Genomic DNA, 15,739 nt, shown 5'->3' with positions numbered 1-15,739 from the left:
AACATTTTGTTAAATTATCCAAATATCCAAATCGACATAATGAAAACACACGGAGTTGCCCAGAACGGTCGGCGTATGACATCAAAGTACCGCGAGAGTGACTCGAAAGTATAGTTCTCGAATCGCTCTCGCGGTACTTTGATCGGTCTGCGTGGTGCCGTGTGAAGTCGAATACGCCTTTTAATTCTATTGGCCATTGTCTGATACTACAGCGCCATCTATGTGACCTTGACTGTACTGCACACACAGTGTTTTGTGTATGTGAGTGTGTTATAAGTAGCTGTAGTTACTTTTGTGCAAGAGTAAAGTTCATTTCATTTTGTCACAAAGACATGAGGATGGCTCTAGCAAAAAGCAGAGTTTTTGTCGTTGGGGTAGGAATGACCAAGGTAAATCTAAATGCCTTTTATATTCTATATATCTATAGTTAGTTAGCCCGCTAATATAAACTGCTAAACATAATATCATACTGATTACTGCTCTTGGTGTGTTTACATTTAGTGTAAATCAGAAAGTATTGATCAAACGCTTGTAAAAAGACCAAGTCTGTGACTTTAATGTTCTGCTTTTTGTTGAATTGGCGTTAGCATCTGTAACGTTAGATAGTTTAAAGACGCATGTGACATCTTAATTAAACTTAATAATTTATTTAATATTGTATTTTTTGTGCATTTGGCTCAATGTCACGGAGGAGTTTGTCAAAGAGTTGAACATTTGTCAGAGAGATGTTCTGTTCTGATCTGTGCTGTGAAGTAACTGCGGGGCAGTGCTAAAGTCCTTCAGACCGCTAGACAAAAGTAATGGTGTAAGTTAGTTTTATGAGGTCTGTTAATATGATACTGAATTGTGTCATAGGTTACTGTCCACAATGATAACAAATTTAAGTTGCACAATCTGTACGAGGCTACATGGTGGCCGCAGTTCACGAAGTTATGAAACTAGTATTGCGCCCTCTAGTGACGTGGAAGACGTGTGGTCAGTGTAAATGACACTGTTTATTGCTTTTTTGCAATATAAAAAAGAGACACAGAAACACAAACATGTTTACTTGATGCTTACAATAATCACGAGAAGTAGCCAAACATTTTCCAAAACAGGTATTATCTTATATTAAGAATATATGCATTGTGTACAATATATTCTTCTCATAACTCACTAATATTTTTTTCATATTTACAGTTTGAAAAACCAGGTGTGAGAGACATTGATTATCCAGACATGGTCAAAGAAGCAGGTGCATTTGATAAATTTTGTTCAATTATTATTTAAACTCTCTTAAGTTAGATTTTACCACGTTATGTTGAATGCCAGGTATTAATATTCTGTTCTCTAATAATAACAACGTCTTTTAATGCACAGGACAAAGAGCTTTGGCTGATGCAGGAATAAAATACTCAGCCATCCAGCAGGCATGTGTAGGCTATGTATATGGTATGCACTAGGCATTACTTTATATATAAACATATCTTACTTTCTCTGGTATCACAAATGGATTTAATTGTTGTTTTGTATCCCCCCAGGTGATTCGACATGTGGTCAAAGAGCGATTTATCACAGTCTTGGTCTGTCAGGAATCCCAATTGTCAATGTGAACAATAACTGTTCAACCGGCTCCACAGCTCTGTTCATGGCCCGTCAGCTCATTCAGGGAGGTGAGATTTTCACTATGCAAATAAATAGTTTCACAAGATTGCCAAAACTTTTGCCAAAAGTCCTTTGTTGTTTTTTTCTTAGGCCTTGCTGATTGTGTTCTTGCCCTGGGCTTTGAGAAGATGGAAAGAGGTTCATTGTCGTCAAAGGTAATGCTGTTCTGTATGGCATCCATAAAAAACCACATCAGCGCATTTCTCATGTAAGCTCATGGGTTTGCAGTACATGGACAGAACCAACCCTATGGACAAACACATGGAGGTGATGATTAACCGTTATGGACTGGCGGCAGCTCCAGCGGCACCTCAGATGTTCGGCAATGCTGGAAGAGAACACATGGAGAAGTATGGTAAGTGGTTTCAAAACCACTGTAGGTAAAGTTGTGGCACATCATTTGTCCCATCTCTCGAAAGTCAGTGTTGGACAAACTTTGCAATGCATGAAAATGTCTCTCATGAAAGCTGTCTGTCCTCTTTAGGCACAAAACCAGAACATTTTGCTAAAATTGCTTGGAAGAACCACAAACATTCCGTCAATAATCCGTAAGTTTGACCAACAATTTGTGCAAAGTCTGTACACAATTCAATGAATTACACTTACATAAACTACACTTAAAGACATTCTGATAAATCAGATTGCTTGCATAAACTTTAAAGTGTCTGTCAAATGCATAAATGCAACAAATGCTGTAGTGATGTTTGTTGTTGATTGTTCTTCTTCCACATTACCGCTCAGATACTCACAGTTTCGGGATGAATATTCCCTGGACCAGGTCATGAACTCCAGGAAGGTGTTTGAGTACCTAACACTCTTACAGTGTTGGTAAGTGCATCATATTATGAGCAGGGACATCTGATTAATGTAAACATAGCCAGAGTTTGTATATTTGCCGAAATGTCTACATAATTTCAAAACATCCTGTAACAAATGCAACTTCTTATGATCAGGAAGACTGTTGCACCAAGACACTTCACCGCTGCAAAGTGAATACGTTATTCCAGCTAATAAATAAAATATATTTCTAAAGATAAGGTGAAAAAATTATTCAAAATAACATTTACCAGGTGCCAAACACCAGTAAGATAAGCTTTGGAGAATAAATAAAACTTACAGTAAATTTCTCAAATCAGATGTGACAAAAAAGTTTAACAGTCTTGATGAGTCATGAATGGTGGCCACATCATACTATCCTAACACAAGCACTTTATTTCTTATTTTTCTGTAGCCCAACATCAGACGGGGCAGGAGCTGCAGTTTTGGCCAGTGAAGAGTTCGTGAGGAAGAATGCACTGGAGGACAAGGCAGTGGAGATCATAGCTCAGGAGATGGTCACGGATCTCAGCACCACTTTTGAAGAAAACAGCTGTGTGAAAATGGTAATATACGCTGTCATATATTGCAAATAAGTCTGAGTACAATTATTCAAGTCAGTTTTATTGTGTAGCACAATGTACTGTTTTAGCTGGACTACATGGAATTGTGCATTTTTTGCTTAAATGAGCCACACAAAGGTGTCTGTGAAAAAGAAAACCCGTTTATAGATTACAAACATGCAGATCAACATAAGGCATTCCATTAACATACAATGTTTAAAAGAAAATGAATTTTCACACACATGCTCACTATGTACACCTATGTGTGAACTACCAAATTGAAAAAAAAAAAACATAATGGGGCGGTTTCCCGGACAGGGTTTATCCTAGTCCCAACTAAAATGCATGTTTGAGGTGCCTTAATTTAAAAAAACGTCTTGCACTAACATACCTTGACATATATCAATGCCATTGTTTTGTCTCAGTGCATACCAGTATTGTTTTGGCATATTAAACACTACTTAAATGTCCTAATATAACTAAGCCCTAGTCCTGAATTATGCTAAACCCTGTCAGTGAAACGGTCTTTATACGTATTATTATATTTATCATTTAGGGAAATAAAAAAGCTGCAACCAGATGAAACTGGCTTTATAGGTGCAGTTTGTAAATTTTAGCAGAATCTAGGGGTGAGGTTGCGAATTGCAATTTGAAATGCATAGAGAAGCTACGGTTGCCGCCACCGGAAAAACATGTCATCGTCGGGGAGACAACTTAGTTAAAATGTCATCTTCTACGTAAGGGGACACTCAGTATGTGAATAAAAGCGTCTCATTCTAAGGTAATAAAAACATAATGGTTTATTATTAAAAGGTCTTTATACACCCCTGATAATATAGTTTTGGATGTTATTTTGCATTTCTGTCAAGAGATCCTTCTAAAAATTACGCACTGCACCTTTAAATCACACCGGATGCGCAGCGCCGCGCAGCGGCCTGTCGAGTCACGTATAGGACAAGTCTGAGGTATCGTACACGGGAAGTGCACATTAAATAGCACGAGCTTAGTCCGATAGCGTCTACTTGAAAATGCAAAATATATGTTAGAAGCCAATGTTAATCGTTAATGATTTGGGACAAATATGATGTTATTTAATGATAAACTTATGTGAGTGGCGCTCTGTGGCACGACAGGGATTTGAGCAACTTCCTGAATCAAAGCTGGGCGCTGCAGACAGGCAACACCTGTCGGCGCCGGTGTGCATGCGGGTGATTCTCACGAAACCATTGAAACACCACGGCACTAATGATTTTAGATATAAAATGTGTAATATAGTAATATTAAAAAGCCTCAGAATTAACACAATACTGTGTTCTACCTTGCACAATGTGTGATTTCAACATAAGAATTTATAATTTGTCAATTTTATCTCATTTTCTGCTGAAATTCTCATTACCGCAATGCGTCCGGCTGTGTTTGAACATGCGTTATGCTGTAATTTAAACATATTAAAACAAAAATATTTAGAAAAAAAATAAATGGATGTTTTGCTAGACTACTTTAGATGACAGAAAAATAATTTACTGAATATTCATGTATAATAATAATGAAGAAAAATTAGGAAATTGATATGTCCATGCCTGGTGTTCTCATCCTCCGCAACACTTTTTGAGAACAGTTTAAGCACACATACAGAATTTTAATAAAGTTTGATTTTGAGTGACCAAGCAGATGGACCAGTTACTTCAAGATGGCTACCAGGTAAGCTCATCTCTTTATATCTTTCCAGTTAAATTTGAAATATTCTCTTGTCAGAATGCTTACACGACATTTTGATTATCATTACCGAAACAGGTAGTTTTCTACAGTTCGAAAATTGTTTGATTTACAATTTTTTATGAAAATGTTCTTTATTAAAGTCTAATTATATGCACTGAATAAAAAATGAGCAAAGCCTACGTGGCTTCTCTATTTTTAGCAAAACATACTGGGGTACCTCATTCTCCGCAACACCATTCTCATATACCGCAACCATTTAATAGCAGTTGCGGTAAAGAGAACTTCTGTTTCGGAAATGAGAATTTAAGCATATTGTTTATTACATTTAAATATCTCTTATGAATTTAAGATAAATTTAAAATGTTATAACTGTTGATATTTTGCTTTATGATGCTTCATTGTAGACAGTCAGCAAGTGAGAAAAAAGCTTTAGCAAAGGCCAGGTTGACAAAGTTAAGGGAGAAATTTAACAGCAACCCAGAATGGCTCGAGGAGCACAGAAGGAAGGAAAGAAAGAGGTTAGGTTTGGAGATATTACTAGCAGGTGTAATTAGCAAAAAACACACTACAGTGTTAGGAAATGTACATGACACACACACAACACAACGCAACAAGTCTATACTATATGATGATGTGTACATACATTTTTTTCTCCCATGTTGTGAGACATGCTAATTTAATGTTATGCTTTCTTTCCACTTTCAGGTATCAAAAACAACCTAGCGATGGCACGCCATGCATCTAGGCGCTGCAACATCAGTTGGATCACAAGATCCACAAAGTTGGATCCCATGCGTGCCAGCATCTCAGCTACCTGTGACTGCACAACGCGCGCTGTCTGCAGCATCAGATTGCTGCCTGGGGGCGAGGGACAAAGGGAGACTAAAGGCGGCACCTCCTTTCTGCCCAGTGCGGGAGTCACAGACACCAGAGAGGATGGCCTAAAAGCGCCCGGCGCTGTGACAGAAAGCGGGTTGCTGCGCAATTCATTAGGACTGTGCGTTAACCCTTTCCGCCTCTGCTGTCTTCGCAGCATGTGGGTCGTGTTCGAGAGTGGCGGGGCGTGTTGTAGACGCTTATGTGAGGACGGGCCCTGGGGCGAGCAACACAAAACCAACTGAGGAGAAAAATGCTCTGTTTTTGAGCGGCTTCGTTCCGGACGGCAGTCCCCCAGGACCCAGTTTCTTGCATCATATACTGGAGGATTTGTGCCATGGACTCTTGTGATGCACCACCGGTTCTGGTCCATGAGACACAGGGTGGTGAGGTAGGAAGTGGTTCATAGCCTTAGAGCTCTTCACCGCTTCCGAGAAATGCTCCGTGATTGTGCCCACCGTGTCACCAAACAGGCCGGATGGAGAAACAGGCGTGACTGTGCATGACCACCATGAGTGGTCTTCTTGGCCCTTAGCGTGAAATCCGTAGCCATTCTCAGATCCCTGAAGGTATTTAGATCCGTGCTGCCCTCATCTAGAGCCTTAAGCACCTGCGCCTAAAAGATCTGTAGGACCGCCATAGTGTGCAATGCAGACAGAGCCTCTCTCGGCGCGGGTATGCTTTTTCGGACTGGTGTGCTGTCATGAGGCTTCACTACCCTCAAAGCTGTGCCACACCATCCAAGGAAGTGGACAAGGGGCAGAGGTGAGCAGCCACAGCGTCCTTGATGGGGGGAATACACAGGTAGCCTACCTAAGAAAAAAAATGGGGGGAGGGGTAGCCCACACTTTGGTGACTTTCCTCCAAGCATCAGCGGGGTGGCCTGAGTGAAGAAAACAAAAGTCAAGCTTGCTTCTCTGGGGTTCTTGTGGGGTGCTCCACTCAATCTCCAAGTCCTGCACGGCTTTGAAGAGAATGCGCACCAGTTCCTTGTAGAAGGATGGCTGTGTGTCTGATGCACCATGTGGAGCCTGGTCCCAGTCTCCATCCAACGCTGTCAGAGACATCTCATCTTCCTCCGCCGGAAACCCAAAGGAAACAGACCTGGCGGCTCCTGGTTCAGGACACAGGCTCTCGGCGACAAACTGAACCGGTTGAGCGAGGGGAGGACGACCACCAGCGGCTCTTTGCCGGCAGAGCTCGTGTGAATTGGGTGGGTCGATCAGACCTCCGCACCACAAGCAGATTTGCGACATCCCGGAACACAGAGAGGGCTGCTTACATTTCAACCTGAATTCAATTTTGCTGCCTATGAAGTCTGTCCTAAAGCATTTCTCGGAGCTGCCATTATGCAGCCAAAGTCATTGTCTCATAAGGCAGCTAGGGAACAAGTCAGCTGTCTAAAGTTTCGGATACAGCCTCTCTCTCTCTCTCTCTCTCTCTCTCTCTCTCTAATCGAAACAGATACAGAATGGTAAAAGGTCATCATATCCAGCAAGGAAATATTTTTCATCTAATTTACACAAATGTTTTGTGATATCCAGCTGACATTAGCTGGCCATTTCTCAATCCGATGGCTGCAGCCTTCAGAGCTCGCATTTGTAGGCAGCATATGTCATCAAGACCATCTTATTTCAGTATGTTAAATGCATAAATGGGGACTTAAATATGACATAAAGGAATATTAATATAAGCCTTCCTGTTCTAATGTTTTTTCTTTAATATTTTTTTCAAAGACTACATAATAAAACAGTTTTGAACTTGAACGCATGATGCTGTAATATCATCAGACTTTCTACTTTAAAATTTGTTTTTAACAAAATCTCAGGCTAGTATACGTATTCTCATTACCGAAATAATTAACCTCATTTCCGAAACCTATGTATCATTACCGCAACAGATGCTTATTAAATGTTAATTTTATTAATAGAAGCATAATACTTTGATTTTAAATGCATGTGCAGAATCTCTAAATTATGTTCTTTCAGGTTTGTCATGTCATTTTGAAAATGTGTCAGGTTTCTTCGAAATATAAAAAAAAAATAGTTGTAAATTGTGGAAGGTGTTGCGGTATATGAGCTAAATAAAACAAAATAAAAAAAACGTTAAATTTAAAATAAATATTATTTCAGAATTTCAATTTACTGTGCATGACTATTAATAATCAATTTTTTAAAATGTGAAAATATATTAGCTTTTCTAACAGTGTTGATGTTTTCTGACTGTTGCGGTAATGAGATTTTTTTAGGACTTATTTTTGAAATTATGTTACAAAAAGTGTTAAATGATAAGTAAAAGTTTTTAAATTAATGTTCCCATATACTTCAGACTTTGTTTCTAATGTCTGGTGGAAAAAAAGTACATTTAAGCAATTTTTACATTTTCATGCTTGACATTTTTACAACCAAGTTTTCGTGAGAATCACCCATATACTCATAGAAAACAATGTGTTTGCATTTTTCTTATTAGAACGTCGCTTTGCAGCGCTGAGCTGTGCGTCCGGTGTGCGCCCCTCTTAAGAGTCATGATAAAAATGACACATTTACAAGAAAACATGTCAGACCCATGAGGGTTTTGAATCTTAACTCTTCATCTATTTCCTCTCTCTTCTCCACACTTTGACCACTCTTTTACCTTTTATATGCATTTGACTTCTCTTGTCCTTTGCATTAATGAAAACATGTAATGTTAAATGTATAAAAATAATGTAAATCTATAAAGGTGCCCCAGCCAACCACAGAGTTAACATTTCTACCAAGCTTGCGTCATTTTTGTGTCAAGATGTGTTTTGAACTTCATCCACCATAGGTTGGTTATGACATGACCCATCATGCTGCTAAGAAGTGCTTTGACACAGCTGGGCTGAAGCCGTCTGATGTTGATGTCATAGAGCTGCATGACTGCTTCTCTGCCAATGAGCTCATCACCTATGAAGCTCTAGGACTGTGTCCCGAGGGTGAGGCTTTACCTCTCCACCTGTCCTATATACATCAATAATATCTTTGTTGGACCAATCCCAGGGTAATTTTGTAAAGTACATACTTATTTTTTATAACTGCAGGTAAAGCTGGTGAGCTGATTGATCGGGGTGATAATACATATGGTGGTAAATGGGTGATAAACCCCAGTGGAGGACTCATTTCGAAAGGACACCCACTTGGAGCCACAGGTACAATTTGCAATGTTTCAGGTTCAGTGTGTAGGTTAAAGGGATAGTTCACCCAAAAATGAAAATTCTGTCATTATTCACTCACTCTCATGATGTTACAAACCTGTATAAATTTCTTTTATATATATGATATATTTAAAATATATGATATTTTAAGAAATGTTTGTAACAAAACCATTCGTGGACCCCATTTACTTCCATAGTATAATATTTTCCTACTATGAAAGTGAATGGGGTCCAAAACGGTTTGGTTACAAATATTAAAATATCTTCCTTTGTGTTCATCAGAGCAAAGAAATTTATACAGGTTTGTAACAACATGAGAGTGAGAAAATGATGACAGAATTTTTATTTTTGGGGGAACTATCCCTTTAAGCTCTGTAGGGTGCTGTCAGTTAGAACAGTGTTCCTGTAGGTCCGCTGGTAGGCACTAGCAAAGCCTAGGTCATGGGTTTGGTACAGGAAACACAACTGATAATGTCTGCATGCAGTACTCACTGCCAGCAGGGGGAGTCATTTTCACAACTAAAGTATATGACCACTGCGTTAAACTTGTTTTTGTACTGTAAAAGGTCCAGGGTAAACCAATGTACTTTTTAATTTGTGCCTCTAAATTCTTCGGTCCATCTATACTGTTTGTCACTTCCTGTCATCCTCTTTACTGAACAGATGCAGATCTACTTATGCTTCGTTTCTGTGATATTTTTGATGTTGTTTTTGGGGAACATGAATCAAACGGTATCTGTCAAATCTGTTTTATTATTTCTGTGCACACAGCACAGAAACATTTAATGATGGTTTAATGATCCTCAGGACCCTAAGCTCTTCTACAAGGGGTTAAAAGTCACAGGCTGGTGTTGTTTGCCCGAAAAGGTCTTATTCTAAGTACCTTATCTTGTTGAGGTAATCAGCAAGCAGTTTAACCCAACAGGATAAAATGCTCAGCCTAAGCGTTAACACAGACTCATGCTGATGGATTAAGGTGTGGTGTCAAGTCACCGTTCATCACTGCAGTGTTGATTCAATGTTCAGTGCACTAAAGGAAGAGATCACCAAAATATGAAAATTTTTCTATTTACTCACCTTCATCCCTTCCCATATGACTTCCTTTAGTTGAACACTAACTAATAATCTCTATGATCTCTGTTGCTATGGATACATAATGTATCAATCACTAAATAAACTCAAAATATTGTTTTTAGTGCATCATCATGTTGGGTACCATATAAGATAACATGATTGCATTTTAATATAAAATTTTGTTAAAGTTTGTGTTAAACTGAATGAAGGAGGTCATATCTATCTGGGATGGCATGAGAGAATGTTCATATTTTGGTGGCAAAATTTTACAATTTAGTGTAAAATTGATCGCAAGGGACTGTAACACATGTCCAGATAAATGGTAAATGAAACTGTGGTGAATGAACTGTGACCTGTTTTTATGGCTCAGGTCTGGCTCAGTGTGCAGAGCTGTGCTGGCAGCTGAGAGGGGAGGCGGAGCTTCGTCAGGTCCCCGGGGCAAAGGTCGCCCTTCAACACAACATTGGACTCGGTGGAGCAGTGGTGGTCACACTATACAGGATGGGGTTCCCTCAGGAAACAAGGTATGTGTAAAACTAAAACATGTTGAGAACTGTCAGTTTGACATGCATGTTGTGGGTATTATGATACAAGGTTCAGATATATTCAGTTGACCTCCTACCTATTTCAATCTAGATTTCTTTTAGGTCCTTGTTTGAATACATGAATGACTTTTAGATTTCTGCAGATATTTATAATTTCAAATATTTAGCTTTAGAGATTAAACGGTCAAGCTTAGGTTTATGTTTATTTAAGCGTACGATAATTGGGTACAAAAGCCAAGGCTGTTACGGCTATACAGTATGACCTTTTACACACATTAGCCTATATGCATTATGCCCAGGTGAGTCACAAAGAAATAGATCAGCTAGATGTTCATTTGAGTACTTTTAGCGGTGAAAATTAAAATAAGACATTAAAGGGACATTCCACTTTTTTTAAAATATGCTCATTTTCCAGCTCCCCTAGAGTTAAAAATTTGATTCCTACCGTTTTGGAATCCATTCAGCCAATCTCCGGGTCTGGCGCTAGCCCTTTTAGCATATTTTAGCACAATCCATTGACCATTAGCATCGCGCAAAAATAACCAAAGATTTTCAATATTTTTCCTACTGAAAATTTGAGTCTTCTGTAGTTACATTGTGTACTAAGACCGACAGAAAATTAAAAGTTGTGATTTTCTAGGCCCATATGCTAGGAACTATCCTCTCAAACTGGCGTAATAATCAGTGACTTTGCTTATGTAACATGGCTGCAGCAGGCGTAGTGATATTACGCACTGCCCGAAAATAGTCCCCTGGGTTACTTTCAATTGCAAGGGACTATTTTTGGGCAGTGCGTAATATCACACAAGTTTTAAATAGGAAAAATATTTTTAGCACGATGCTAATGGTCTAATCAAATTCAATGGATTGTGCTAAGCTATGCTAAAAGTGCTAGTGCCAGGCCCGCAGATCAGCTGAATGGATTCCAAAACGGTAAGAATCAAATGTTTGCTTTTCAAAAAAAGTGAATTGTCCCTTTAAAAGCAGAACTTTGTACAACTTTTTCAACTTTCTACTCTGAACTTTCTCAGTTCTCGCATTGCTGCCGTCCCCACCAGTGCGTCCAGCGAACTCGCAGACTTCAAAGCTCACACCGTCTTCAATGAGATTGAGAAGAAACTAAAAGAGGTATTTCTTAAGGAATGAGGCTGTCTGTCACCAATTATAACATAAAAAGCCTCTCTTTCTTTTCAAATTGACTTTGGTTTGGCATTTGTTAATCTTTCTGTAGCTTTTTCACACCTATTAAACATAAAATGGCACAGGCAGAAAGATGGGACAGAACAATGACCTGACTGGTTAATAATAGTATTCCTGAATATGGTTAAATGACCTGAAATGAATTGCAAATTAAGTCAGCGTGGTTCCAAATCGTAGAAATAATGAATGCAACTTAAGGTTATTTGATAACGAATAATAGGTAACACTTTACAATAAGGTTGTATTTGTTAACAATTAGTTAATGCATTAGCTTACACAAAATTTTAAATTATACATTTCAGTAGCAGTTATTTAGTTAATTAAATCTATTTTTGGACACTTGCACATTTTGCCCTGCATGTGAATCATCTGTTAACTGCCAAATCTTTGCCATGATTTCTCTTTCTATTAAAGTTTGATGTTTTTTTAGTATACTGAATGAAAAAAATCTAATTTCCCTCATGTTTTATTTTTCACAGGAAGGCGAGGACTTAGTAAAAAAAATTGGAGGTGTTTTTGCCTTCAAAGTAAAGGATGGTCCAGGTGGAAAAGAGGCATTGTGGGTAGTGGATGTGAAAAATGGCAAAGGCTCGGTGACCAATGATGCAGGTGTGTGTGAGGCTTTTCACTGTGAAGGCTATTTGGTGCTGGTAAACGTATGATAAACTTAAAAATAGTGCAGTGACCACTGTCATTTTCACTTTATTATTTAACCAAATTTTAATAATATATCTTTGAACGGAACAAACAAAAATATACCCCCAGCCCCTGTTAAATATTTCCAGTCTTGTTCTCTCATGTTATCAGTTTGAGTCTAGTGACTGAATCATTTGGAGTGAATCTTGACTCACTTATACTGAACAGCAAGTCTGTGCTGTAAACGTATTACAGTTACCTAAAAACTTTATTCTTGGTGACTTTATCTTTAGAAATGCATGAAATATTCACCGGTCATAAAAAAGGCCAGAAGAAATATTTTTGTTTTGTTTATTTAAACACATCAAGCTTGTATTTACAGTACCAATGAATTAATGTTTGCTTCCCTCCCTCACAGGTAAAAACGCAGATTGCACCATTGCTATGGGTGACTCAGATCTTTTGGCAATGATGACAGGGCGGATGAATCCACAAACAGTAGGTTTACAGGATTATTTATTGCAGTACTGGCAAGTCACAGTGTTTATATGCTTTATTGATAATGATTACATTCTGGTTAGAGATTTGTGCTAATTCCCTAATCCTATGTTAAAGGAAAACACCACCATTTTTCAATATTTTACTATGTTCTTACCTCAACTTAGACGAATTAATACATACTGTACCTATGTTTTTTCAATGTCTGCATTAATCTTTGTACATCGCGTTGTGAATGTGTTAGCATTTAGCCTAGCCCCATTCATTCCTTAGGATCCAAACAGGGATGAATTTAGAAGCCACCAAACACTTCCATGTTTTCCCTATTTAAAGACTGTTACATGATTAAGTATGGTGACACAAAATAAATTGAAGCAGTTTTTTTTAAGTGGATAAAAAATGAGAACTATATTGTTGGTGGAAGATCACTTAGTTTGCAACACTTCGACCTCGGCGCACAGAAAACATCATCACTCTTGACTACTCCCCCTCTCGTTCAAACTTCTGTCACGGGTGTGCCTCATGAGCCTTGAAAAGTGAAGCCTCTGGCTCTTTGATCGCCCCCTGGTGGCTGGCTGCAGTACAAGTCATAAACCCCGCCCTCTTCATTCAAACGAATGGGACTCTGCTCTAAATAAAAAAATTATTTACACTTCCAATAAAAGTTTCTGAAAGATGGTTTTGGTCCTTTCAAGTAGTTGTTATCACGCTGGTATATGTTCAAGTCTTCATTATTGTGGTAAGTTTCATTTTAGCATGTAATTTGATGCAATAGAAACGGGGCGTGACGTTACGATTGGCCTGGTTGAATTGGTCGCGCGGGCGTTTGGGCGGAAGTTTGATACCGCGGCTCCGCCTCTGGCTCCACGGACGATTCCTTCTGCGCATGCCTTGGCTCCAAACTGACGTTTTTACGTAACATGGCGGCGACCGTGGTCGGACATTTTTGGCTTTTCAACAATTCATTACAATGGTGGGAGGCGACGTCGCGTCGTCCATCTTTTTTTACAGTCTATGTTCTGTCAATATTACTTCACCCGAGGTCGAAATGCTGCAAACTAAGTGCTCTTCCGCCATACGATATAGTTCCCATTTTTTATCCACTTAAAAAATTGCCACGTTTTATTTTGTGCCACCATACTTACTCATGTAACTATTCATGTAACAGTCTTTAAATAGGGAAAACATGGAAGTGTTTGGTGGCTTCTTAATTCATCCCTGTTTGGATCCTAAGGAATGAATGGGGCTAGTCTAAACGCTAACACATTCACAGCGCGCTGTACAAAGATGAAGTGTACTAATTAAAAAAAAGAGGTATATTTGTCTAAGTTGAGGTAAGAACATAGTAAAATATTAAAAAAATGTGTTTTCCTTTAAATGTTAAAAAATGTGCTAAGGTCTGATTAGCTTTAGTTTAGTTTGCTAAGACAAACAACTCTATTAGTATTGCTCATACTTAAGGTTAGAGATTTTTAACCTGTCTGGTTACAGATTTTTTTGAATGCATAGTCGGATTTTAATCCGTAATGTTGGTGACTGCCTGCCATTGCTGCAGCATTTCAGATAAGTCGAGTGTCAGAGATGAGCTTTGACCCGTGGGCTGTGATGTTCCAGTCAATCCAGCTGACTGATCTCTGTGGAAAAAGATTAACATGCAGTCACTTTAACATTTCCATGTCCCAGCTTTGGCTACATCATACATTATCTTAAGAGTTTATCTGTGAATGACCGGTAAACACAGTTCATGTCGAAGGCAGAATTTGGCCACATTTGGTCTTTCTTCCAAATACTTTTGTGGCAAATGTTCTTCAGACTTATTCTTATTGGATGAGCTGAATTCAAAGCTGTTGTAAATGCAGATAAATCCACACCGGTGACTGTACATTTTATAATATAGTATATAGTATAATATAGGATTTGATGAGCGTATACATGCCAAGATCATTTGGTTAATATCATGATCTCATTTTTGAACGTAGTGGCGTTTAGCTTTTGCATCAGAGCTCTTTAATTATAAACGAAATCCCTTATAACAGGAAGCGGTTTTAGTTTAATCGTTTGAAGGTCAAACGGCTTAATCATCTTATGGCATATGTACTTATTTACATTTTTAGTTATATCACCACCACACCATTTGTCTTTTATATGTACAGTTTCTCTACTAATTTATTAATATTTTGTTGTTTAAAGGCATTTTTCCAAGGAAAACTGAAAATAACTGGGAATATGGGAATGGCCATGAAACTTCAGAACTTACAGCTGACACCAGGCAAAGCCAAACTGTGACAACACTGCAAATGTTTACTGGGTCATTGCACAAAGCATTCGCATAACCCACTTGATTGAATGGACTTGATAAAGGCTACATCAGTGATGTTAACAATATAACTCAAGGAAGTCCAAGCAAACCATATCAAATGTACTCTTAACTAATAATGTAAGAGTTCATTTGGATAGATACTTATAAATTTGCTGAAATAACTATATTGATGTGAATCAATTAATCTGTGTTGAGGCAGCCTCAAAACCTAAACCACATAAAGTATTAACAATAAAGTACAAGTAAATCACAGTAACTAATTGGTTACTGTACAAATAAATCGTGGAGCTTTATAATGTGCCACTAACTAACCAGTGTTGCATTTATCATTCAAATTTATACCATTTAAAAACTAATATGACCTTTTTTAAAATAATGATCCAAGCAGAGATTCAAACAGTGCTTGATATGTGATGGTGAATTTAAGCACATGTTTAAAATCCTGCTTTAAATAAATACACACATAGTAAATAAGCTAGCTGAGTTTGTTTAGTGATCTTTACTTTCGTAACTTTGGGGGTTGGGAATATTGTCACTTTTAACAAACTGTATAATTGTTTATTAATCAAGTTTTTTAAAAGAATTTCCACAATGATTTCTAATAAATACATCTTATTAAAAATATTAGCTTTTATGTTTTTGAAATGGTTTTACGATATGTATGTATACTTAA

The 15,739-nt window shown here is 38.1% G+C and overlaps 1 protein-coding gene across 1 annotated transcript; it reads left to right on the top strand.

Annotated features, from left to right (window-relative positions):
- The first annotated feature begins 232 nt into the window (after positions 1-232).
- On the top strand, positions 233-15,690 carry scp2a (sterol carrier protein 2a). Its single transcript, XM_065268860.1, has 16 exons — positions 233-389; positions 1,180-1,234; positions 1,360-1,431; positions 1,521-1,652; positions 1,735-1,799; positions 1,873-1,999; positions 2,129-2,192; positions 2,386-2,472; positions 2,876-3,026; positions 8,427-8,574; positions 8,680-8,787; positions 10,238-10,391; positions 11,444-11,540; positions 12,092-12,221; positions 12,667-12,746; positions 14,937-15,690. Exons 1-16 carry the CDS (start codon positions 333-335, stop codon positions 15,030-15,032), a joined length of 1,623 nt encoding a protein of 540 aa, XP_065124932.1. The 5' UTR covers positions 233-332; the 3' UTR covers positions 15,033-15,690.
- The last annotated feature ends 49 nt before the right edge of the window (positions 15,691-15,739 follow it).

The sequence above is a fragment of the Paramisgurnus dabryanus genome, chromosome 6, assembly GCF_030506205.2.
Source record: "Paramisgurnus dabryanus chromosome 6, PD_genome_1.1, whole genome shotgun sequence".
NCBI classification, from domain to species: Eukaryota; Metazoa; Chordata; class Actinopteri; order Cypriniformes; family Cobitidae; genus Paramisgurnus; species Paramisgurnus dabryanus.
This window is presented reverse-complemented; position numbering and strand designations above follow the sequence as displayed.